At 42.1% G+C, this 26,953-nt stretch overlaps 1 protein-coding gene across 1 annotated transcript in view; it reads right to left on the reverse strand.

Moving 5' to 3' along the window:
• cyfip2 (cytoplasmic FMR1 interacting protein 2) overlaps positions 1–26,953 on the reverse strand; it is a 223,132-nt gene that overhangs the window by 3,777 nt on the left and 192,402 nt on the right. Inside the window, exons 27-30 of the mRNA XM_039774596.1 lie at positions 16,754–16,826; positions 16,507–16,601; positions 6,025–6,263; positions 2,416–2,563 (exon numbers count right to left, since the gene is read on the reverse strand). Of these exons, the coding sequence (XP_039630530.1) occupies positions 2,416–2,563; positions 6,025–6,263; positions 16,507–16,601; positions 16,754–16,826 (555 nt within the window). The remainder of the gene's footprint in view (positions 1–2,415; positions 2,564–6,024; positions 6,264–16,506; positions 16,602–16,753; positions 16,827–26,953) is intronic.

Consider the following 26,953-nt stretch of genomic DNA (forward strand, 5'->3'; position numbering starts at 1 on the left):
CAACCTACCTGAAAAGGGGTCTCTCTTTGAACTGCCTTTCCCGAGGTTTCTTCCATTGTTTTCCCCACAAGGGTTTTTTTTTTGTTAATTTAGAGAGTCAAGGCTGGGGGGCTGTAAAAAGGCAGGGCCTGTTAAAGCCCATTGCGGCATTTCTTGTGTGATTTGTATTATTATGTGAGTAACCCATCATATCTTGAGGCCCCGCCCATTAGAATCTCCCTGTATATTCAACAACACGGGATTTGCCTCGGGGCGCCCCAAAAACACCGACCGCCTCTGTCCTTGCTTCTTACAACCTGCATGCCTTTGAGATGTCATCGAGTAAAGCAAAGCAAAGTACGTCAAAAGATCAAGTGTGGCTTCTTCTACAAAGATATTCTAAAATGGCCTGGATGTTACTTGTTGGGACCTTTAGAAAAGACCCTAAATAAGTGGATTTGAGTGATTTTTCAAACTTGCCGCTTTCTTGGATTCGTATCACACACGTCTCCAATCGTGCAGTAAAGTCATTCAGCCGACTTAAACGGAGAAAAGTCGTCACTCTGCTGTTTGGTGTCATCGTGTGTCCCACACTGAATGCGGACCAGAGAAAGCAAAAGCAGAGAGTTGTCTGAGGAGAGCAGAAAGAAAATGATAGACAAGCAGATGGCACAGTGGATAAGCTATCAGTTAGCTACATCAAGGTAATAGGTTCGAATCCCATGTCTTCCCTGTATTTAGCACTCTGCTATTATCAATCCATCCATTATCCAACCCGCTATATCCCAACTACAGGGCCATGGGGGTCCGTTGGAGCCAATCCCACCCAACACAGGGCGCAAGGCAGGAAACAAACCCCAGGCAGGGTGCCAGCCCACCACAGGGCGCGCACACACACACCCAACACACCAGGGACAATTTAGAATCGCCAATCCATCTAACCTGCATGTCTTTGGACTGTGAGAGGAAACCCACGCAGACATGGGGACAACATGCAAACTCCACGCAGGGAGGACCCGGGAAGCAAACCCGGGTCTCCTAACTGCGAGTCAGCAGCGCTACCCACTGTGCCACTGTGCCACCGAGAAAAAAAAATTTATAAAAATATTTTTTGTACAGAGCACAGTGACATATTAAACATATAAACTTATTACAAGGATCAGCACCTTCAAGTCTGAGATTATTTACCCAATACAACCCCAGGCACCTCATTCCCTGACAAACAGACTTGAACTCAGAGAATTTTGCGTCGGACTTGACTTCAGCTCCATCAGTGCGAGATGCGATAGCAGGCTGTCTGCTGCCTGTGCCGATTGACATATTTGCAAAACAAAGACGCTGGTGAGGAGTTGCGAAGGAATTTAAGGTGGCCCGGGATTACGAATATTTTCATAAGGCTTCAGGGATTCTAGCGTACTAGGGAAAGTGCACCAGAAAATGAGGAAGAATTCAACCCTAATAACCAAGAGGCGTGCAAAATCAAAAAACTAGCTGAGGTCAAAACAGGGAGTCAGCAGATCTATCAACAAAGCCCAAAGGAGAAGAAAAATCAAAGGACTGGGATACGATGCAAAAGATTTGGGACCTGAGAAATCAAAAATAAAGGGCCTGAAAGTCGCCAAAGAAAACAGGATTGTTATCCGCAAAGCCATCACTGATACCGCACGCTGCAGAATTAGTTCAATGGAGATCACCTGTCTGGTGAAGAACAATGAAGACAGACAAACATCCCACGCAGCTTCATGGAAAGCACAAGTCAGGGGATGGAGGCAAGAGAATCCCTAAGTCACTGAATATCCAATTCAATTAGTCATTAAGAGAAAAGCCAAGCAAAATGACACCTTTTATTGGCTAACTAAAAAGATTACAATATGCAAGCTTTCGATGCAACTCAGGCCCCTTCTTCAGGCAAGAGGTAATTAGCCAATAAAAGGTGTCATCTTGCTTGGCTTTTCTCTCCATTCATAATGGCTAACGCGGTACAACACCCTAGTACTACAATCAGTCATTAAAAAATGGTAAGAGTGGGGCCGAGTTGTCCACAAAATGGAAGGAGTGGGGCTGAGCTACCCGCAAAATGCAAAAACTGAAGACGACCATGTGAGGGAAGCCACCAAGAGAGCTTCTGAAGGATTTACAAGCTACAGTGGATAAGATTGGAAGCTGTGACCAGGATGCACAATCTGCGAGATGGGCAGTACCACTCAGTAAGCTGCTCCAACAACAGTACTTGGTCCAATGAAATGGCGACTTCAGACTGGTGTGCATGAGCGGGGCCTGCGATGGACTGCATCTCGTGTTGCACCGAATGTTTTTTTTTTGTAACAACTGACGCGACACCTTTTCCTTAAAAGGCAGTGACAAGGAAACTGGAGGAAGGAAAATTGAAGACTATAAAATAAACATTGCAGACACGAATCCCACTGAACTACGTACCACATTTTTGATGATTTCGTCTTTTCCATCTTGCCGTTGCACTTTGAGAAGGTGGTAACAGAAGTCGAAGAGGTCAAATCGTCGTTGCTGTCCTAGTAACACAATTATCGAGCAACCGGCCCAGTTGAGCCCATCTCCGAAGCACTGTCTGTAAGGCAAAACAGCACAGATCAATGACAACGATCACATACCAGTGACACAACGTCAAGTCCTTGTCACTTAAGGATCTGAAATGAGGGTCATTTTCAGTTTACTGCCATCAATTTTTTAAAAAGCATCTGCAAATTCCGCATGCACACAAATTCACAACACATAAACTTTTGGTTCACAGTTGCCTCTGTTAAAGATGAATTCATTTCATTTTAATGACTACAATGGACTGTCTTTTGTTCTTTTGATGCAGAAGGCATAGTAATAAGGAGAAGCATAGGAATGAGCAACTGGCTTACTGTCACAAAGCAAGCGAGCACAGGGGTAGCACTTAGAAATGCAGCATTTTCTTGGGGTAAAATACGTAATGCTAACAAAATATACCCATAATTTTACAGCCATCTTTGGGTAAATCCAATTCAGGGTCACAGTACTCTCACTGAAGCCAGACGTATAATATGTTCAATATGTCTGGAGACAACCGTGAGCTTAAAAGTGGGTGGGAACAATTAGACGACTCACTGAATGCCACATTTCTAAACCAATCCAATGCCTCAAAGGCGGAGCTCAAAGTAGGGGGCGGGGATTTTGAGCTACAAAGACCAGAGGTGCTCTTGTTAACCTGGTCTGACAGACAGCAAGCTGCTGATTACAATGAACCTCCTTACAGTCGAAAAGCCTCCAAAAAAATCCCTATTAGACATACAAATGTGTGTCACGTGTGCAGAGTCCACATTACCTGTTTTTAAAAATAGAAATAACCTGCTGCAAGGCAAAAAAAAAACTTTCTGTAACATCAGATTATACGTTGGCTTTCGACGGCATCAATGGATGAATGGTAAATGTGAGCGATACGTTGTCGCAGGGGCCGTGTGTGCTCTCTGCTGTTCAGCATTACAACAACAGCCTGGGTGTCGATGCGAGTTTGAAAGAACTGGCAGCTATACTTGTGAAAATATGAACAGCAAAACATGCATTTGAAGTTAACAGGGTGTGTTTCAGAAAGTATTTGATAAGGTGCCACATGAGAGGTTGGGCATCAAATTAAAAGAAGTGGCAGTTCAGGGTGATGTTTTTTAGGTGAGAGCAGAATTGGCTCAGACACAGGAAGCAGAGGGTGATGGTGTGAGGAACCTCATCAGAACTGGCCGATGTTAAGAGTGGTGACCAGCAGGAGAACAGGCATGGGGTGGAAGGACAACAGTGGATTGGCATCCAAACCAGGTTGAGAATTGATCCCCTGACAGAGAGGTGAGAAGGTTGAAGGGATCGCGGGAGTACCTATCCCAGACCCTATGCTTCTCTGATGTACTAGAAGGCAGCATTCTTTTGTTGCTGCCCCCCTTTTTCCATCCCACAAGCATGCTGGGAAGGGTACTCCCAGGGTGCTCCTCTGTTGCTTGCCATGGGGAGATGCATTCTAAAAACTTCAGCCTGTGCTTCCATTAGACTTTAGGCAGACACTCCTGGGATCTGGTTTAAAGGGAGCTCCTCAGTTTTGCTTCAAGGAGTCAACACTTGTAAGAGGAAGAGGAGTAGGGAAGAGAGAAAATAAAAAAAGAAAGGATTCACCGTCCATTTACATTCTCTGTTGTATAGAAAGTACTTGAAGGAATACAACCTATTATAATTGAATTTTGTAAGTGGGTGCATGTCACTTGTGTCTGGGGATTAGTATCAACAACTGTCTTCCACGATAGATAGATAGATAGATAGATAGATAGATAGATAGATAGATAGATAGATAGATAGATAGATAGATAGATAGATAGATAGATAGATAGATAGATAGATAGATAGATAGATAGATAGATAGATACTAAGGGATGGAGTGGTTGCTGAGTGGGATGGACAGGGAGATCACAACAAATGTGATGCAACCCAGCCAGGTGGACTCCCAGTTCCTAATCCAATTGGTGTGAAAGTATAATGGATGGACTGTGAGAATCTGGATGACCAGAACAGTTCACCACCCCACAATAATGCTCCTCTAGCATGGTCCCAGTTTGGACACCCACAGGGTTGTATGGAACCTGGAATTTGGAAGGACAATCTTGTTGACACCAAGAGGGTGCTGCCAGGGGAAAGGCTCCCTACTTTGCAGAGTTTATGCATGACGCTGAAGTGCTTCTGCCAGGCCATGTCATGGTATCAGAAGTACTCCTGGGTCTGATATGAGAAAAGCCACCATAACTTGTGCGGGAGTCAAAGTAAGGGGAAAACAGTCACCAGGAGGAGAGGAAGGAGATGGAGAGCACTCCATATTATCTTTGGTTGTGTTGTCTTGACTTTGCCTCTAGGAGAAGGTACTGTGTAAATAATATAAGGTCTTTATCTGAACCCATAACTGTGTCTGGCCTGATTCTGTCAAGATTTGGGCTCAGTGGTGGTCACAATAGATAGACAGCTCTTATTACTAGATGTCTACCTCAGGACATTTGCGGCATGTCATGCTGTTTCTTTATTTGATCTTGCATGACTACTGTTATTCACCTCTGGTCTTTCATTAATCGAACGCATTCTGTTTTGTTCGTTATCTATACTGTACTATTCATATTCATACAGTACCTGTACGCTTAGATTGCACCTACTACTATTAGTATTCAGGGTTGATGGGAGAATTGTATTTTAGTGTCATAGTACTTGCATTATGTGCAATGACAAACTTGAATGTCATCTTAACTGAAAGAAACACTAAATGACATGGGCAGAACATTCGGACTCTACAGAGAGCCAGCTGTGGTAACCATTATGTTAGTCTACTGTGATGGACGGCCAGTGTCCTTACCTAACCAGGACACCCTTAAGAGGGAAGGACAGGGGGAGACAGCTTACCCAGGGATTTATCTCTCCCAGGATGCTAGACAGCAGGCTCAGATTCCCACATGGGTACCTGCAGGACATGCTGGGTATTGTAGTCCAAGGGGACAGCCCTGTTGGGGTCTTGTGGGGGGAGCTACAGGACTGGGGAGTCCTTATATCATGGGGCTTCTGCCTCACCCAGAAGTGCTGACAGACCACGTGTGTGGAAGATGGGGAGCACTTCCTGGGCAGCTAAAATAAAAGGGGCTGTCTACCTTGCATCAAGGAGATGGACAAAGCTTCCGTGGACGTGTGGAGGGGACAGTGACCAAGACAGAGACAGAGAGAGAGAAGACAAAGTATTGTTGCTTTATTGTGCTTATTGTGCTGATTGCATATACTTGGGGCTGTGGTGGTGGGAAATGCTTGGTTTGAAGAGTTTCCCACAAATGAAAGACTCTTTGGCTTCTAACTTGTGTCCCAAGCCTACTTGTGTTTGGTGTTTGGGGAGCTGGAGCGTCCCCTGGTGTCCACACTACATATTCTCAGTTGTCCAGTATTATCGTGCAAGTTATCTTTAAACAAGTTACCACTTATGTCCAGGCTGAAACAGATTTTTTTTAAGAACCACAACCTTGAATAAAATCCAAGACTCACTCAGCTGTAAACTCGTTCGTCCCCACCGGGATGCAATAAACAAACTGCATGGCGCTCCAGAGGCGATGAAATTCCAAGCACTCGTCCACATGCATCACCCCATTGGTCGGTGGTGGTCCCCTCCACACTGCGTCCTGGAGGTAGCTGCGGATCCGGGTGAGGATGACCTCAAACATTGACAGACCACAACAAAGGCGCTCTTTGGTCAGAAGGTCTCCTTCTCTTGCAATAGCAATTTGCTGGAATGAAAAATGAAAAACACCACTGATAAGAAAATGGCATGACTTCTTGTTTAAGTGATACGAATAAGCATGAAAAACATCTCTGGAAGAAAACCTCCATTTGGGTTGGGATCATGAAATAGTAGCCTGTGGGCCAGATATCATTTTCATATTTAAGAAAATCATGTACAATTTAAAAACGTCAAGACGTCTAAGAAGTAAGGCGTGGGCAGAGGGGTCGATCAGATATTGTTGGCCAGATATTGTATTAGCCAGGCTAATACGGTGGAGCAATTTAAAAAATTGCTAAAAACACATTACTTTAACGTGACTTTCTTGAAGCTTCAGTTTAATTTAATGCTCTGAATTTTCAATTATCATTATCATTCATGGTGGCTCCAAAATCCGTACTAACCCCTACTTTCTCTGCTGTTCTTTTTCTGGTTTTCTGTGGTCGGGATCTACACCACCACCACCTGATCATACATACACGAATAGAGGGCAGCCAACGGGCTCAACGAAGCGCGACAGAATGAAAAAAGGGGATTTTAATGCCTCTCTCCCTAATTCAGCAGAAAAACAAGAGGATTAAAGACCACACCTTTTTGGAGGTCCACCAAGGTAATGTCCATTTTGGCTCTTATGGACAACTCCACTTCCGGGTTCCTGCCAACTGGTGTTTCTTCCATCCCACCATGATGACTTCACTTCCCGTCATTTCGGGCTCCTGACTATGTTGTCATCTCCGTCACCCATCTTCAACATCATTTCCTCGATCTACTTCGCTTCCTGCCATACCTCCATAAAAGTTCTGTCAAACCTTGCTTCATTGTCTCTAATGTCTGATTCATACTTCTATAACCTGGTATCAGTCTGGATACACTCCAAATCGTTAACTTAGATCTTCAAATGAGGGTCTGCTTATAATTCCAAGAGCTTAACTTAAAAGAAGTGGTGCCGTTATGCACCTAAAATGTGGAATAGCTAACCTATAGAAATTCGCCAGGCTAATACGGTGGAGCACTTTAATAAACTGCTAAAAACTCATTATTGTAACATGGCTTTCTCATAGCTACATTTTGGTTTAATCTTGATATTCTGTATATGCATTTAATTATCATTCATGGTGGCTCCGAAATCAGTTACTAACCCCTAATTTCTCTGCTGTTCTTTTTCCGGTTTTCTGTGGTGGTGATCTGCGCCATCACCACCTGATCAAAGCACCGTGATGTCCCTACATTGATGGATTAAAGGCCAGAGGTCTACATGACCGTCATCATCAAGTTCTTCCATGTGAACCCTGAATACAATGATGACTGATTGTGAGGTCATTTATGTGAGGTAGAATGCCTAGAGGGGGCTGGGTGGTCTCGTGGCCTCAGAACCCCTGCAGATTTTGTTTTTTTTTTTCTCTATCCGTCTGGAGTTTTTTTTTTTGTGTTTTCTGTCCTCCCTGGCCAACAAACCTTACTTTTATTCTATGTTAATTAGTGTTCCCTAATTTTATTTTCTTATTTATTTTGTCTTTTTTCATCATGTAAAGCACTTTGAGCTACATCATTTGTATGAAAATGTGCTATTGAAATAAATGTTGTTGTTGTTGGGTTTTTGCTGTCCCGGGAGACACCTTTAGACAATCACTTTATCCTAAAATGATACATTTTTTTTAATATGTTACTTACGCAACCATTGCCTGGATGAAGAATTTTGATCATGGATCAATGTGCTGCATTATTAGTTTTAGTGCTCTTAGATATGAAAAGTCGTGGCTTGAAACAACTTTAAAAGGACACCATTTATTTCGTTAGAGAGGCCTCTTGCCTGCCTGTCCTTGTCACTTGCTTTGTTTTGAGTTTCTGTGAGTGAAGTTGTGAGCCGAGGTCATCATGCGCTCTGAGGAAGCAGGCGGGTAGATTTTGTTTTGAGGGTGCAGGGGTGGAGCGTCTTACTGACAGAAGATGAAACAAACTGCGGGCAGCGCCAGGGCCTTTGCCTGGGTGAGTAATGGGCAAGCTCTCAAGTTAGCACATAAAACATATAAGCAATTAAATGGTATTTAGAAGCATTAGAGCTCAATACCTTAGGCAATAAAATTTAAGTACAATGTATTATAATATTAGTTACAGTGGGTATAGAAAAGAATCACCCCCTTCGAAATATTCACATTTGTTTTGCCTTACAGCCTTAAATGAAAACACACAAACCAATATTTTTTCCAGCTTTACTTACTCAATGCAATCTCTAACATCCAAGTGCAAGATATCACAGCAACAGTTCAGAAGAATTTTAAAAAATCAAAAACAAGACATACTGAGATTAATAAAGGATCCCCCCTATATCTATCATATAGTGCCAGTAGTCATGCAAGATCAAATAAAGAAACAGCATGACATGCCGCAAATGTCCTGAGGTAGACATCTAGTAATAAGAGCTGTCTATCTATTGTGACCACCACTGAGCCCAAATCTTGACAGAATCAGGCCAGACACAGTTATGGGTTCAGATAAAGACCTTATATTATTTACACAGTACCTTCTCCTAGAGGCAAAGTCAAGACAACACAACCAAAGATAATATGGAGTGCTCTCCATCTCCTTCCTCTCCTCCTGGTGACTGTTTTCCCCTTACTTTGACTCCCCGCACAAGTTATGGTGGCTTCTCTCATATCAGACCCAGGAGTACTTCTGATACCATGACATGGCCTGGCAGAAGCACTTCAGCGTCATGCATAAACTCTGCAAAGTAGGGAGCCTTTCCCCTGGCAGCACCCTCTTGGTGTCAACAAGATTGTCCTTCCAAATTCCAGGTTCCATACAACCCTGTGGGTGTCCAAACTGGGACCATGCCAGAGGAGCATTGCCACCTACTGTATTGTGGGGTGATGAACTGTTCTGGTCATCCAGATTCTCACAGTCCATCCATTATACTTTCACACCAACTGGATTAGGAACTGGGAGTCCACCTGGCTGGGTTGCATCACATTTTTTGTGACCTCCCTGTCCATCCCACTCAGCAACCACTCCATCCCTTAAGGCATCTATCTATCTATCTATCTATCTATCATATAATGCCTTTCACATCTATCTATCTATCTAGCCTACTACTCTAAAATATCTATCTATACTACTCTAAAATATCTATCTATCATATAGTGCCTTTCATATCTATCTATTGTGGTCTATGGCCGGCCAGTCATCCCGGCCAATACCCCCTTGTCGCCAGGTGGAGCCCTCCCTGCAGCATGGAGGTGCCCCGAATGCCAGCAGGGGATTATGGACAATGGAGTTTTTATCCACAGCCCTGCTGGATACCTTGGGGGCCACTAGAAGGCGCTGTAGGGAGGAGAAGCGAGTATTTTCCCTACAACCCGGAACTGTTTCCGAGTCACATGGACAAAGGGAATGACGTGCTTCCGGGTTGAAGTAGAGGAGTTTTTATCTGACCCGGAAGTGCTAAGAAGTCACATGGACAGGGGTTTAGGAGAACTTCCGGGTCACGGACTATTTAAAGGACTGTGGGAGATCCCAGGGTTAAACTGAGCTAGGTGGCAGGGCATCTGGGAGTGGAAGATTATTGGTTATTGTGATTGATTATTATGTATTGGGTTTATTTATATGAGTATTGTGGAGTGGAGGGTGCTTTGTGCACATTATTTTGTTAATAAAACAAATTATTGGACTTTTACCTGGTGTCTGGCGTATAGTCTGAGGGTTCAAGGGAGTGATAGCGCCCCCTATCTGTCACACAATCTATCCATTATATAGTGCCTTTCACATCTATCTATTTATCATATAGTGCCTTTCACATCTATCATATAGCGCCTTTCACATCTATCTATCTATCTATCTATCTATCCATCTATCTATCTATCTATCTATCTATCTATCTATCTATCTATCTATCTATCTATCTGTCTATCTAGCCTACTACTCTAAAACATCTATCTATCATATAGTGCCTTTCACATGTATCTATTATATAGTGCCTTTCATATCTATCTATCTATCTTATATAGTGCCTTTCACATCTACAGTATCTATTTAAAGCAGAGAGCTGGCAGCCCAAAATTTATGGTACACCTTGCCAACTGCACAATGCCTTATACACACATACAATGAATTGTATTACCAATAAAAAGAAGAAATAAATAAATTAGATTTTTTCTAAGCTTTCTCTATGAATTAAAAAGCAGCAAGACATAAAAAAATGAAACCTGACCGTTCTGTAAGCCTGAATCCTTTTGCACTGTAGCTGATCTTTTTAAAGAGGCCGACAGAAGTTGTAAAAGTGTTTGTATTGTTTTGTTGTGTGCTACTCACGACAACCCACGAGAGGCTAAGGCTTAAATTTCACTTGAAATGGCACGTCTGCCTATCCAGTGTTTAACCTGCTTATCCAGTACAGAGCCCTAGCCTCAGAACCACCACTCCAATTCTACCTGTTCTGCAAAGACCTGGGCACATTTATGGGTACCCCTAGAAGAGATCCTAAATAAATGGATTGGAGTGATTTTTTTTTAAACTTGTGATTTTCCTGAATTTGTGTCACACACGTCTCCAATTGTGCAGTCAGTCATTCAGCCGATTTAAATGGAGAAAAGTCGTCACCTCGCTGTTTGGTGTCTTTGTGTGTCCCCAACACTGAACGTGGACCAGAGAAAGCAAAGGAGAGAGCTGTCTGAGGAGATCGGCAAGAAAATCATAGACAAGTATGTGACTCCAGGTCCGCCAATCTGAAGGGAAAACTCAGGGATTGGTGGCAGGATTGGCACTCCAGCCACAGAAACTCGCACTGTTCCATTCAAACTAGTGTGGTGCTTGAGGTGTCACCTATTGCAAGGCTGCCCTTGGGTCTCTAATTTTGGATGCAGGTTAATGTCATACCTAGGACGGAGCAATTGCAGGTTAAGGGCCGTACTCAAGATCCCGACGGAGCGGAATCACTTCTGGCATTGACGGGATGTGAACCGGCAACCTTAACAAAGGCATGCAGGGGACAATCAATGGCTTTTCATGTCGTCACATTTCAGGAGGCCTACAACTCTTTTTCAATGAGGGGACCAACAAATTTATCCTCGTCTGCACAAGCATGGAAGTCACAGCGAGTTCACTGAGGATGTGTCTATAAATCTATAAATAATCAAACAGCCACCTTCACAAAGCCTACTAGAGCCAATGAGCTTTAATACAACAGGCGGATCGTGTTGCAGATTTACAAAACTGGTTTGTGGGCATTACATGCCTGCCAGCACACTCGGCTCACCGCTCAGCAGGTTTGCATTTGAGACGCTTATCAGCTCAGCTTACACAATCTCAACATCTCATGCTGGAAACTATGATTTCATGTCGAAACTACTTTGCTGCACGTACCGTCGCTTAATGGCGAGCAGGCCTGCTTCCTGCCGTAGTGATGTCACTCGCCCTTAGCCTGTCGACTTTCTGTTTTCTCCTCGATGAACAGCACACAAGAGACAAACTTTGCATCACACACCTGATGACTTAGCGTGTGACTCAGCCTTAAACGTAACATCACTGCAGTTTCAACTTGCTGTACATCATCCTCATTTTGGACCCGGAAATTTTTGTACACACCTTAGTCATCTGCTATGAGTGACAATATGAAATTTGTGCTGAGTTGTTTTCAAAATGCCTTTCTAAATTATGCATTACAGATATCCCCTTGAGGTTTTCACAATTACTATTATACAACATTGAATCGTGGTAGATTTTATTTGGTTATTTGGTCACTGATGAGATTAGATATACAGGCCAGCCCACCTTATCCGCAGGTATGTGGTCCCAGGACCCCCTCTGTGTGGATGTGCAAAAACCGCAGATGTTCAGGACTTGATAGATTAGCCATCTAGAGAAGGCAGCTAACTGATCACTTGAATAAACATTCTGTTCTTCACAAATTTCAGTCGGGTTTTAGAACAAATCGCAGTAAAGAAACTGCACTCGTTAAAGTAGTAAATGACTTGTGGGTTAACGCAGACAGAGGCCATTTATCTGTTCTCATCCTCTTAGACTTGAGTGCAGCATTTGACACCATTGATCACAATATTATTGTAAGTCATCTTAGGCAGTGGGTGGGCCTCTCTGGTGTCACACATACACGAATAGAGGGCAGCCAACGGGCTCGACGAAGCGCGACAGAACGAAACGAGGGGATTTTAATGCCTCTCTCCCTAATTCAGCAGAAAAACAAGAGGATTAAAGACAACAACTTTTTGGAGGTCCACCAAGGTTATGTCCGTTTTGGCACTTATGGACAACTCCACTTCCGGGTTCCTGCCAACTGGTGTTTCTTCCAGCCCACCATGATGACTTCACTTCCCGTCATTTCCGGGCTCCTGACTATGTTGTCATCTCCGTCACCCATCTTCAACATCATTTCCTCGATCTACAGGGTGGGCCATTTATATGGATACACCTTAATAAAATGGGAATGGTTGGTGATATTAACTTCCTGTTTGTGGCACATTAGTATATGTGAGGGGGGAAACTTTTCAAGATGGGTGGTAACCATGGTGGCCATTTGGAAGTCGGCCATTTTGGATCCAACTTTTGTTTTTTCAATAGGAAGAGGGTCATGTGACACATCAAACTTATTGGGAATTTCACAAGAAAAACAATGGTGTGCTTGGTTTTAACGTAACTTTATTCTTTCATGAGTTATTTACAAGTTTCTCTTTGTTTACAGCCATTGACATGTCGCAGAGGTTAACACGGAGGAGCGGATAGAAATTGTGTTGATGTCTGGTGAACGCAGTAACCGGGTCATTGCAGCAGATTTCAATGCAAGACACCCTACGAGACCACCCATCTCCCATGCTACAGTTAGCAAACTGCTTGCTAAGTTTCGTGAAACTGGTTCAGTGTTGGATTTGCCAAAATGTGGACGCATGAAAACTGTCACTAATGAAGAAACATCAGTGGCTGTCCTAGCTTCATTCAGCAAGAGCCCACAGCGTAGCACTCGCCGCATGTCACTGGAGAGTGGCATTAGTCGAACATCCCTTCGGCGGATATTAGCTACTCACAAATGGCACCCTTACAAACTCCAGCTACTGCAGCATCTCAACGAGGATGACCCAGATCGGCGCACTGAATTTGCAGAATGGGCAAAACAAAATTGGAACAGGACCCTCAGTTTACGCAGAAGATTTTGTTCAATGATGAGGCAAACTTTTATGTGAATGGTGAAGTTAACAAACAAAACCACCGCTATTGGTCTGACACTAACCCACATTGGATAGATCCCTCCAAGACTGTTGGAACAAAAAAATTGATGGTATATGGGGTACAAAGATAGTGGGGCCATTCTTCATCAATGGAAACCTCAAGGCCACTGGATATGCGAAATTGCTACATGATGATGTGTTTCCCTCTTTATGCACTGAAGCTGGCACGTTCCCTGAGTTTTTCCAGCAAGATGGTGCACCACCACATTATGGGTGTCAGGTCCGAGCATTCCTAGATGAACAGTTTCCTGGAAAGTGGATTGGTTGTCGTGGGCCAGTTGAATGGCCCCCAAGGTCTCCCGATCTGACCCCCTTAGACTTTTATCTTTGGGGTCATCTGAAGGCAATTGTCTATGCTGTGAAGATATGAGATGTGCAGCACCTGAAACTACGGATACTGGAAGCCTGTGCTAGCATTTCTCCTGTGGTGTTGCTATCAGTGTGTGAAGAGTGGGAGAAGAGGGTTGCATTGACAATCCAACACAATGGGCAGCACATTGAACACATTTTATAAGTGGTCAGAAACTTGTAAATAACTCATGAAAGAATAAAGTTACGTTAAAACCAAGCACACCATTGTTTTCTTGTGAAATTCCCAATAAGTTTGATGTGTCACATGACCCTCTTCCTATTGAAAAAACAAAAGTTGGATCCAAAATGGCCGACTTCCAAATAGCCACCATGGTCACCACCCATCTTGAAAAGTTTCCCCCCTCACATATACTAATGTGCCACAAACAGGAAGTTAATATCACCAACCATTCCCATTTTATTAAGGTGTATCCATATAAATGGCCCACCCTGTACTTCACTTCCTGCCACACCTCCATAAAAGGTCTGTCAAACCTTGCTTCACTGTCTCTAATGTCTGATTCATACTTCTATAGCCTGGTATCAGTCTGGATAGATAACTCAGACCTACTGACAGTAAATCTCCCCGAACCTTTACCTGTGTGTCTCCTGTCTTTAATTTTTTATGTAATGTCTTAAATTGGTTCGAGTCTTATTTAACAGGTACAAACCTCTTTGTTAGTTGTGGTAACTATACTTCGGAGACCCACGACACTATATATGGTGTTCCACAAGGATCTCCCCGGGGTCCGCTGCTCTTTTTGATCTCCATGCTTCCATGAGGTCAGATTATCTAAAGGCACAATGTGAGCTACCAGAGCTATGCTGAAGACACACAACTGTATTTATCAACAGCGCCTGATGACCCCGACTCTCTTGGCTTACTGACCCCCAATAACTTACTTGTGTTTCTGAGTGGATGAGAAGTCATTATCTCAGACTAAATAAGGAGAAATCAGAAATCTTAGTGCTTGGCAAAAATGGATGTAGTGAGGGTATTCGAAATAAACTTGAACAATTAGGCTTAAAAGTCAAAACAGAGGTAAAGAATTTAGGGGTAATTATTGACTCTAACTTAAATTTTTAATCACATATTAATCAGATCACTAGGACAGCACTTTTTCACTTAAGGAATTTAGCAAACATTAGATCTCGTATAACTTTGCAAGACGCTGAAATATTATTTAACGTTTTTGTTTCCAGTCGGATACATTACTGTAAAGCACTCCTCTCAGGACCACCCAAAAAAGACATCAATCGATTGCAACGAGTGCAGAATGCAGCTGCCGGAATCTTAACTTGGAAAAGAAAATCTGAGCACATCACACCAGTCTTAGCGTCACTACACTGGTTACCGGTGCCATTTAGAATTGACTATATTAAAATGCTGCTGATGGTTTACAAAGCCTTCAATAATCTGCTCCATCTTATATTTCAGATTGTCTTACATCTTACACTCCAGATTGTAACCTTAGATCTTCAAATGAGGGCCTGCTTAGAATTCCAAGAGCTAAACTTAAAAGAAGTGGTGAGGCAGGCGGCCTTCTGCTGTTAAGCACCTCAAATCTGGAATAGCAGACCAGGCTGATACGGTGGAGCACTTTAATAAACTGCTGAAAACACATTATTGTAACATGGCTTTCTCATAGCTTCATGTTAGTGTAACCCTGATATTCTGTATATGCAATGAATTTGTTCATGGCCCCCTACTTTCTCTTCTGTTCTTTTTCCGGTTTTCTGTGGTGGCAACCTGCGCCATCACCACCTGATCAAAGCACTGTGATGTCCCTCCATTGTTGGATTGAAGGCCAGAGGTCTACGTGACCAGCATCATCTAATTCTTCCACGTGAAGCCTGAAAGCCATGAGGACTGATTGAGATCATTTATATTGGGGTGGGTCTGGGTGGTCTTGTGACCTCGGAACCCCTGCAGATTTTGTTATTTGTTCTCCATCCCTCTGGAGTTTTATTTTTATTTTTTTCTGTCCTCCTGGCCATTGGACCTTACTTTATTCTTTGTTACTTAGTATTGCCTATTTTTATTTTTTTTATAAACTTTCCTTTCATAATCGTGTAAAGCACTTACGCTGCGTTACACCATTTGTATGAAAATGTGCTGTAGAAATAAATGATGTTGTTGCTGTTGATATCTTGCTCTGTGACGAGGACTACTTGTGTCCTGTTTTGTGTGTTGTTTTTATGACACCCATTGAACACCCCAACCTAATTGGGAGGGTTATCTCTCTCTCTCTCTCTCCTTCTCACTCCCTCTTGCTCCCTGAATTGCCCTTCCCAAAATTTCGTCCATTTTTTCTCATCTTCTTAGAGAGTCAAGGCTGGGGGCTGTCAAAAAAACAGGGTCCGTTAAAGCCCATTCAGGCATCCCTTGTGTGATTTTGGACTACACAAGAAATAAATTGTTGTTGTTGTTGTATGGTGGACTGGGGTGCCCCCCAAGACAGGTTCCTTCTTTACTTCTGATGCAGCTGGCATACGTTGAGAATCGGAGAAAACATCTGAATGAATGTTTCAGTGTGTGTTCTAATGAAGCATTTTTGATGAAGATTTAACTTCAAACATGAAGCACGCAATCATTTAAGACCACCCAAGGGTGGCAATGCCACTTGTCACAAAGCTGTTAGACACACTGATATGGATGTGACCTACCTGTGCCGTCCCCAGACGCTCTATAAGTGGGACCAGGTGAAGCGGCGCGTACTTCGCTTCTAGTCGTTTCATTCTGACTTCTAAGCGCTCTCCCTCTAGGTAGCAAGAAAAACATGAACACAAGTTTCAGACAACATTTATAACCAAATTTAGGTGCAAAAAAACAAAAACAAAGTTTTGAAATGAATGACATTTCATTGCCATTGAATGCCAACTCCGTCCCATTACAACCCCAAGTGATTTTTACCTTTTATGTACACTCTGGGCAGGATGTTCTGAAATGGCGCAGCATGAAGTAAATCGCACACTTCTTCTTGGGACTGTGAGGGAGGTGAACAAAAAAAGCATTCAATAAAAAAATACAAATTTTAAAATTATATATTAAAAAAATAAGAGGATTTAAATAATGAACAGGTAACTCACTGATTAAACAAAGGCTTGGGAGAGCAGATCACCTGTAAAGAGCCGCAACACAGGCAGAGCCGGTCAACCCACCAAGCAACCCAGTTTGGTTCCTTTCTCAGTAATTCTTGTATATTTGTTACCATATTTATTATATTGTTTTGTTTTCTTTTTTATTAAGCTTCTGTAAAAAGCCAGATTTCCACTTTGGGACAAATACAGTTCATTCATTGATTTGTTTGTTAGTTAGTTCAAAGAAACAAACTAATGAAGTAACAATCTACCTAACCATCTATTATTATGGTGCCTTTCACATGCCTATCTATCGATTATATAGTGCCATTCACACATATATATCTACCTATATATCATATTGTGCCATTCATTTCTATTATATAGTGCCTTTCAGATCTATCTATCAAAATCTATGAAGGAAGACATTTCAGCAAATCTGTAAAAAAAAAAAAATTATCATGCTGGGCACATTCAGGCCCAGCCAGTACTTGGATAAGCCTTAGCTGCTGCTGGAAAAAGGTGTTGGTGAAGCCAGCTAGGGGCACTAACCCTGTGGTCTGAATGGGGATCCCAATGCCCCAGTGCAGTGACGGGGGGAACACTGTGCTGTAAAAATGGAGCTGTCCTTTGGATGAGACGTAAAACTGAGGCCCTGACTTTATATGGTCATAAAAGATCCCTGGACATCCTTCGTAAAGAGTAGGGTGCATCCCAATGTGCTGGCTTAACTGACCATCATGGCCTAGTTATTCTGGCCCGCTACCCCTAGTCACCCACTTTCTCTAATTGGCTACATCTCTCTCACCCCTTTACCACTTAACTGCTAATGTGTCGTGAGCACCACTGGAACAAAAATGGCTGTCATTGCATCATCCAGGTGGATGTCACACATTAGTCGTGGTTGAAGTGGCTCCGCATTCACTATGAAATCACTCTGAGTAGTGAGAAAAGGCCTATATAAATGTAAAGAATTATTATTATTATGTACCTTTCACACATATCTATCTATCGATTTATTATATAGTGCCTTTCACATCTATCTATCTTCCTATTATATAATGCCTTTCATATCTATCTATCTATCTATCTATCTATCTATCTATCTTCCTATTACTGTATATAATGCCTTTCACATCTATCTATTATATAGTGCCTTTGATATCTGTTTATCTATCTATTTGCAGTGGTATTAGGGTGTTGTACCATGTTAGCCATTATGAATGTAGTGAGAAGTCAAGCAAAATGACACCTTTTATTGGCTAACCAAAGATTACAATATGCGAGCTTTTGAGGCAACTCAGGCCCCTTCTTCAGGCAAGAGGTAATACAGAAACTGGAGTTCCCTGTGTTTATATACACACGGACAAGAAACAACATTGTTAAATCTTTAAGTGAGACATCCTAAATGTAAAAAATTAATAGACTCCTTCAGGCTAAGATTCATTAATCAAGAGAGGAGAACAATGTGTGGACAAGATCTTTGGATAAGATAACCATCCAACAAAGTCTTTTAAAGTTTCTGATGAGTTTTTCCATACAATGTGGTCTGTAGTCAGGCTGTCTGTGTCAGTCAGAGAAATGCAAACAATCCTCATATCTGGCCATAAAACTCTTGTCTCTATTTACGCCATGTTGTGATGTGTTCAATTTTAGCTGGAGTTTCACTTCCCATTCTTTTCTCTCTTGCCGTGTTCTGAAGTTGCCCATAAGCACTGGGATTTTAAAGTCCCTCTCACAGTGTCCATGGCTGTCGACGTTGGCAGCTACAGGAACATCTGTGTTGCCACGTATGATGTGGACCCCGTGTACATTCATTCTCTGGTAGAGTGTTTGTCCAGTTTCTCCCACATAGAGTGCAGTGTCAGGACATTTCATGCAGAGAATTAGGCAGACCACATTAGATGATCTACAGGAGAATGATCTCTTTAAGTGATGTTCTAGTCGGCAGTGTGGCAAGGTGGTAGAACCACGTGGTCTGTATTATAAATGGGAGCACATGTTTTACATCTTTTCTGTAGGCAGGGAGATGTGCCATTTTCTGTTGGTTCACTTAGGGAGATTCAGACGATTAGTGGGTGCGGGTTTGGTGGTTGTCTGTATGCCAGGAGGGGTGGTGTGTCTGGAAATACATTTTTCAGCGTTTCGTCATTGTGTAGCATTGGTTACACATCTTGCCTGAAGAAGGGGCCTGAGTTGCATAAAAAGCTTGCATATTGTAATCTTTTTAGTTAGCCAATAAAAGGTGTCATTTTGCTTGACTTCTCACTATATCTATATGCACAAAACCCTTTGTGATTACTAGCACTTAATTTTGACATCAGCATGATTTTTATTTTTTATTTTTTTTACTTTTTGCAGACACTTGTCCTTACTCAGACATAATTATATGAGAGGTCAAAGAGAGGGGGCTTTGGATTTGTGGTTCATTTAGTCATCCGATACGAACAGCACACCAGGACGTGGGAGTAGGGAGGGGAGAAATAAAAACCAGCTGTATTAAAAATATGAAAGATGTAACTCTATATTGTATTGATCCAGGGTTCATCTCTTTGAAAAGGGCACAAAATTAACTACAGGAGGGACAATTAATCTGTTTTAATAGTCTTGCCAAAGTTTCTGTCTATCTATTATATAGTGCCTTTCTTATCTATCTATCATATAGTGCCTTTCCTATATCTATCTATCTATCTATCTATCTACCAATCATATAGTGCCTTTCATATCTATCTATCTATCTATCTATCTATCATATAGTGCCTTTCATATCTATCTATCTATCTATCATATAGTGCCTTTCATATCTATCTATCTATCTATCTATCTATCTATCTATCTATCTATCTATCTATCTATCTATCTATCTATCATATAGTGCCTTTGATATATGTCTATCTATCTATCTATCTATTTGCACAAAACTCTTTGTGATTATTAACACAATGACACCTTTAATTGGCTAACTAAAAAGATTACAATACAACAGATTACTAGCACTTAATTTTGACATCAACATGATTTTTATTTTTTTACCTTTTGCAAGCTTTTATCCTTACTCAGACATAACTATATGAGAGGTCAAAGATTTGTGGTTCATTTAGTCATCCGATACGAACAGCAAACCAGGACATGGGAGTAGGGAGGGGAGAAATAAAAACCAGCTGTATTAAAAATATGAAAGATGTAACTCTATATTGTATTGATCCAGGGTTCATCTCTTGGAAAGGGCACAAAATTTACTACAGGAGGGACAATTAATCTGTTTTAATAGTCTTGACTATTACCTGTCTATCTAAGACTATGAAGAAATGCATTTCATTAATTCTGTAAAAACATTTAATTAACAACACAACATTTTTGGTTGGTTTAAAATTGCTTAGCTAAAAAAAGCAGAAGTGTTATGTAATACAGGGAACTCACTCAGTACCTTAACAAAACTGAATACCTGAAAAACAAATCTATCTGAGAAAGCATTTTCTGGTTACAGAATAGTTACAGTGGCACTTTTAATGTTATAAATTTTTTTTTTCAGTTCACTGTCAAATGAAACTATTTCTTATACAAAAAGATTCAACAGTACCATAATCACACTTACAATTTACTTCAGTAACAAAAAGAGTAGCCGGAGTATTTGCTGTTTTTAATATATCCATCCATCTGTTATCCAACCCGCTATATCCTAACTACAGGGTCACGGGGGTCTGCTGGAGCCAATCCCAGCCAACACAGGGTGCAAGGCAGGAACAAACCCTGGGCAGGCTGCCAGCCCACCGCAGGGCACACACAAACCCACACACCAAGCACACACTGGGGACAACTTAGGATCGCCAATGCACCTAACCTGCATGTCTCTGGACTGTGGAAGGAAACCCACGCAGACATGGGGAGAACATGCAGACTCCACGCAGGGAGGGAGGACCCGGGAAGCGAACCCTTACTGCGAGGCAGCAGCGCTACCACTGCGCCACCTTGCCACCCTTAACATATTAATTAATATAATTATTCATCTGTGGTGGGCTGCTTGCTCTGCCCAGGGTTTGTTTCCTGCCTTGCGCCCTGTGTTGGCTGGGATTGGCTCCAGCAGACCCCCGTGACCCTGTAGTTAGGTTATAGAGGGTTGGATAATGGATGGATGGATAATTATTAATTATATATCTAATTAATATATAATGAATATAGAAAGTCAAGTGGAGGCTGGCACACACTGATGTAAACTGTATAAAAGTAATTCTTCACACAATCCAACTCCATGGGTGTATTCTTACGCTCTGCTTGCTCCTTTCCAATGCAAGGATGGAGAACAAGGATTGCATTGCAAGAAAGAATCCATTTTATGCCAACATACAAAGCTACCAAATAAGTGAGCACAAGATTTTTGAAAGAAGAAACCAAAGGATGTTTTTGAAAGGAAAAAAATTAAACAGAAAAACACCCAACAAATACGGAGCCCATTTCACTCAAGAACAAGTAGAGCCAATTGATGTAATGAACTGAATAAAAATGTCCATGGAGGCATCCTGCCCTGTGCCTGTCGCTGGCTTCACTGAGACCAAGTAGAATTTACTGTGAGGGAGAAACTCTCCAGGGCTGATGTTCATGCACATATTTTAAAGAATAGAGAATAGAGCCACCAAAAAAAAAAAAGAAACGTTGAGCTCATCAGTGAGAGGAGTGACGAGGGTCAAACAGTGAAATGGCAGGCAAGAAAAGGAGCTCAGTGGGAAGAAGATCTGCAAGCGTGTGGAGCAGAAGGAAACATGAAGTGATGGGGTGAGGATGGTATTTGGCACAGAAGTAGATAAAGTTGACGCAGATTTCCCTAACGTGGCGATTTCTTTATCTTTAGTTGTAGGTCAGACTGGCATTACCTGCTTTTCCTTCAGTTGGCACACAAAGCTTTAGCTAAAGATGCAGCTGCCAGCGCCTCTTAATTTCAGCTAAAGCGTTACCCAAAGGGCAATTGGCGTTGCAGTTTTGGGGTCTCATCTGATAAGACTGAACAAACAAGGACAAAGTGACGTCCGGAGACGTATCCATGATGCAACAGTGAAATGATTGGTCAGTGTTTTCGTGTGCCAGCTAGAAGCCTGGCAGCAGCAACATGGACAAGCTGAAGACGAGTTAAGAGATGACTGACTAACTCCAAAGTATCACGAGTTGTGACGGTCAAGCCAAGAAGAGACAAACGCATGAATTAGTATTTCAACATCACGTTAGCCAATACCTTCCTAGATGAAGAGCCAATTTCTTTTTCGAATTTGAGGTCATTATCAAAAAATATACCAACATTTTTTTTTTTGAAGGGTTTACAGAAGGTTGCCAAGGGGCAAAGATTCATTTCTGTAGCACAAGTAAGATCAGAAGGTCCAAAACACACAATCTCATTTTTTTTTTGTCATTTAGACTAAGAAAAATAAGCGAGATCCATGTTTTAGAATCCATTCACACCAGTCTTAGCGTCTCTTCACTGGCTTCCTGTGCGCTACAGGATTGAGTTTCACATTTGACTGTTTGTTTCTAAGTCCTTGAATTGTTTAGCCCCCTTTTATCTTACTGACCTCTTACACTCTTACTCTTCTTCTTGGGGTCCTCTGACCAGAAGTTATTTGTCGTGCTGAGATCAAGACTGGGCTTAGAGGAGACGGTGCTTTTACAGCAGCTGCCCGTAAGCTTTGGAATTTATATGAAGTCAGCGCCAACTGAGATGGGAGTAGACTCACACCTGGTGGCATGGATTGTGGACTATCTCACAGACAGACCTCAGTATGTGCGTCTTGGGAACTGCAGGTCTGACATTGTGTGCAGCAATACAGGGGCGCCGCAGGGGACTGGACTTTCTCCGGTCCTGTTCAATCTAAATACATCAGACTTCCAATATGACTCGGAGTCCTGCCACGTGTAAAAGTTCGCTGATGACACTGCTGTCGTGGGCTGCATCAGGAGTGGGCAGGAGGAGGAGTACAGAAAGCTAATCAAGGACTTTTATTAAATGGTGCGACTCAAACCACCTACATCTTAACACCAGCAAGACCAAGGAGCTGGTGGTGGATTTTAGGAGGACCAGGCCCTTCATGGACCCTGTGATCATCAGAGGTGACTGTGCAGAGGGTGCAGACCTTTAAATATCTGGGAGTGCAGCTGGATGACAAATTGGACTGGACTGCCAATACTGATGTTCTGTGTAAGAAAGGTCAGAGCAGACTATACTTCATTAGAAGGTTGGCGTCCTTTAACATCTGCAATAAGATGCTGCAGATGTTCTATCAGATGGTTGTGGCGAGTGCCCTCTTCTACGCGGTGGTGTGCTGGGGTGGCAGCATAAAGATGAAAGACGCCTCACGCCTGGACAAACTTGTTAAGAAGGCAGGCTCCATTGTAGGAGTAAAGTTGGACAGTTTAACATCCGTGGCAGAATGACGGACATTAAGCAAACTCCTGTCAATCATGAAGAATCCACTGCATCCACTGAACAGTGTCATCTCCAGACAGAGGAGTAGCTTCAGTGACAGACTTTTGTCACCGTCCTGCTCCACTGACAGACTGAGGAGACCCCACACTATGCGACTCTTCAATTCCACCCGGGGGAGTAAATGCTAACATTAATTTAATTTTAATTTCTTTTAATTTTTATTACTATTTAATTTAATATTGTTTCTTTGTATCAGTATACTGCTGCTGGATTATGTGAATTTCCCCTTGGGATTAATAAAGTATCTATCTATCTATCTATCTATCTATCTATCTATCTATCTATCTATCTATCTATCTATCTTTTAAATCTTGCCTGAAAACTTACTTACTTAGCTTTTTAAACTTGTATGATAGTATTTACCGTATATACTCACATAGAAGTCGGGTCTTGAAACCCGAAAAATCGATCATAAAATCAGACCCTGACTTCAAAAATTTGACACTTAATTCTTCTTGCCTCCTCCAATCTCACACCAGTTTAGTAGACGCATCGAATTTTGTTGCAGTGGCGCAGTTACCAATTTCTTTCGCTACTTCAACAATGTTTAATTTAAAACCAGCTTCATATTTCCTTCTGATCGAACGCTCCATCGTAGATAAGGGATGCTCTTATGATAAAGGTGTACAAAAAACAGCCAGCAGTGCAAATGTCACTTTGGAATAGTTCGGGTATCATTGTGTGGTCACGTAGGCACAATACATGGAAATAAAAGGCCGTATGCCCCGTGGTTACTCTCTCAGGTGGCCATTAGCATATCGTAATCTCTTGCAGCATCAGTGTGAGTCTTCTGCATTCTGGCATTATACAATACACGGTAAAATCAATCACAGACTTATCTGCGGGAGAACTTAAACGTGAGGAGATACGGTATATCTATACTAATAAAAGGCAAAGCCCTCACTGACTGACTCACTGACTCACCACTAATTCTCCAACTTCCCGTGTAGGTAGATGGCTGAAATTTGGCAGGCTCATTCCTTATAGCTTACTTACAAAAGTTAGGCAAATTCTACGTGTAACGGTCATAACTGGAACCTACTTTCGACCATATATACGGCCATAGCCTGCAGCTTGGTCGCCATGTGAGGCGGAGTTGTGTCCTGCATCATCAGGCCTCCCACGTAATTGAGTGCCTGCCCATATAAGGTAAATATTCACGGGTGAAGGACTGTGCTTATGCAAACGAAAATGAGATGGTCAGAGATACAATAGTGTTTGGCACAAACTCAGCAAAAGTGCGAGAGAAACGTTTTAGTGCCGGGTCTTAGCTAACATTAAATAAAGCCGTGGACATCGCAAGATCACACAAGAAAGCGGCTCATGTGAACTGACTGTGAACGCAGTACATAGAGAACAAGGAAGAGCTCCAAAGAGCGCTGAACAAAAAACGCATTACGCAATTGAGAAGGCAGCAAAAGAATATGAAGCGAGTGACGCATACAAGCATATTCATAAGTGCAGCTACTGCGGAAACAAAGCACGGTGTAAACCGTAAGTTTAAATTAAGTTCATAGACAGGCTGCCGCTGGCGTTTGTCATGCCTACGACGAATACGATATTCGCGAGATACAAGTTTAATGAGAGGACGCAGGGTATAAACGAGACTTTTCATCACTTTGTAACGGAGTTAAAATTGCTGGTGAAGGACTGTGCTTATGCAAACGAAGATGAGATGGTCAGGGTTAGAATAGTGTTTGGCGCAAACTCAGCGAAAGTGCGAGAGAAACTTTTAAGTGCCGGGTCTGAGCTAACATTAAATAATTGCTGGTGAAGGACTGTGCTTATGCAAACGAATAGAAAGCAAATGTTACATTTTTTTTAAAATGTTTCCTTTTCTTTTTCATAACTTCTTGAACACGCTTCTTCTCCGCTGCAAGGCGCAGGTATTTTGCTAGTATAAATATATATCTCTGGGTGTGTGTCTGAGTGTGTCTGTATGTGTCACAGTTCCTTGAGGACGGTCCAGAGCTAAAAAGGCTGGATGGAAAAATAGCAAACTCGAAACTTCAGCCTGTTATGAGATGACGATGTGCTGATTAGTATTTGAGCCAAATCGGGCAAGAGAAAGAGGCCACTCTATAGGAACCTTCAAATATCATACTTCTGCGATTAATTATGAATTCTTTGCTATTGTAATGACCTATTTTATGATCAGAAAGACCAGCATCAGAGTGGTAAATAATTACTGAAATGTTATCGAATAATTCGGGGAACTTGGTTCCTAGGGGACAAAGCCTACTGACACATACACGTCCAAATTTCTTTTTTTTTTATGTAATTGATTATCCATCCATCCATTATTCAACCCGCTATATCCTAACTACAGGGTCACGGGGGTCTGCTGGAGCCAATCCCAGCCAACACAGGGCACAAGGCAGAGATAAACCCCGGGTAGGTCACCAGCCCACCGCAATGAATTGATTATTGTGAATTCAAAACCAACGAGTCAAGAAAAGGCTTTGGAGCATCCCTGTTTTATGCGTTAGTACAGTGGAAAAAAAAAAAACAAAAAACAACAACCCTTCCTGCATGACGCTAAACTAAAATAGATAAAAACAGACAAAAATTCATTCTTAGTGCTGAAAACATTTATTTTATGTACTTGAGTAAAATAAAAGGCTCATAGAATGCACTCCACACTCCTACAAGATGTATAAGACACACAAGTTGTTTGCATGGAGTGATAAATGAGTCCACTAAAGAAACAGAACAAGTGAGCAGTACGCCTGCCATTACCATGTAAATGACCAAATACCTTACCACCTTTGAAGATGCCAGCATGAAATAAAAAAGAGAAGGTTTTGTTTTAGGTGAAATCAGGAATCGTGTGACACAGAGCAACAGAAAATATTCATGCAAAATGAAATTAGTAAATTAACATCACAGACTGTTACAGATTGAAAACAGCAGCATCTGCATGCAACAATGCTTTACAATTTATGAACTCTGTTAAATAAAGGACGGGAAATAAAATTAGGTCAACATTGTGAGAAAGTAATATACAGTATACTAGATGGCTAGAAATACGTGGACTGCCCTCTAAATTACTGAGTTGAGGTGCATCAAATCACATCTCCGCTGAATCTCCATCGGCAGTAGGATGGGTCATGCTGAAGAAACCTGGCACTGTCATAGGATGCCAGCTTTGCCACAAGTCAGGATGTGATTTGCACCCGCTCAACCGTAGGCACTACTGTTATGAAGGGGAAGCGCCGAGGAGCAACAACAGCTCAGTCACGAAGTAAACTCAGCGAGTGGGGCCACTCTGGGAGGAACATCTGGAGCTTCATGGAATGGCTTTTCATGGCCCAGGAAACAGCTAAACACCAGCCCTAACTGAGATCACTGTGCACAAGGCCAGCGGTGTAAAGCAGGCTGCCATTGGAGCAGTTCAAACACATTCTCTGGAGAGATAAACTATTCTTCACTATCTGGCAATCTGGTGGACAAACCTGGGTTTGATGGATACCACATGCACTTGAGAAGAGTTACTCATTTGAATTTAATCAAGCAAAAAATCATTCTTCTTCATCTTTTTTTGGCTGCTCCTGTTAGTGGTCA

This window comes from Polypterus senegalus, chromosome 13, assembly GCF_016835505.1.
Source record: "Polypterus senegalus isolate Bchr_013 chromosome 13, ASM1683550v1, whole genome shotgun sequence".
Classification (NCBI taxonomy): domain Eukaryota; kingdom Metazoa; phylum Chordata; class Cladistia; order Polypteriformes; family Polypteridae; genus Polypterus; species Polypterus senegalus.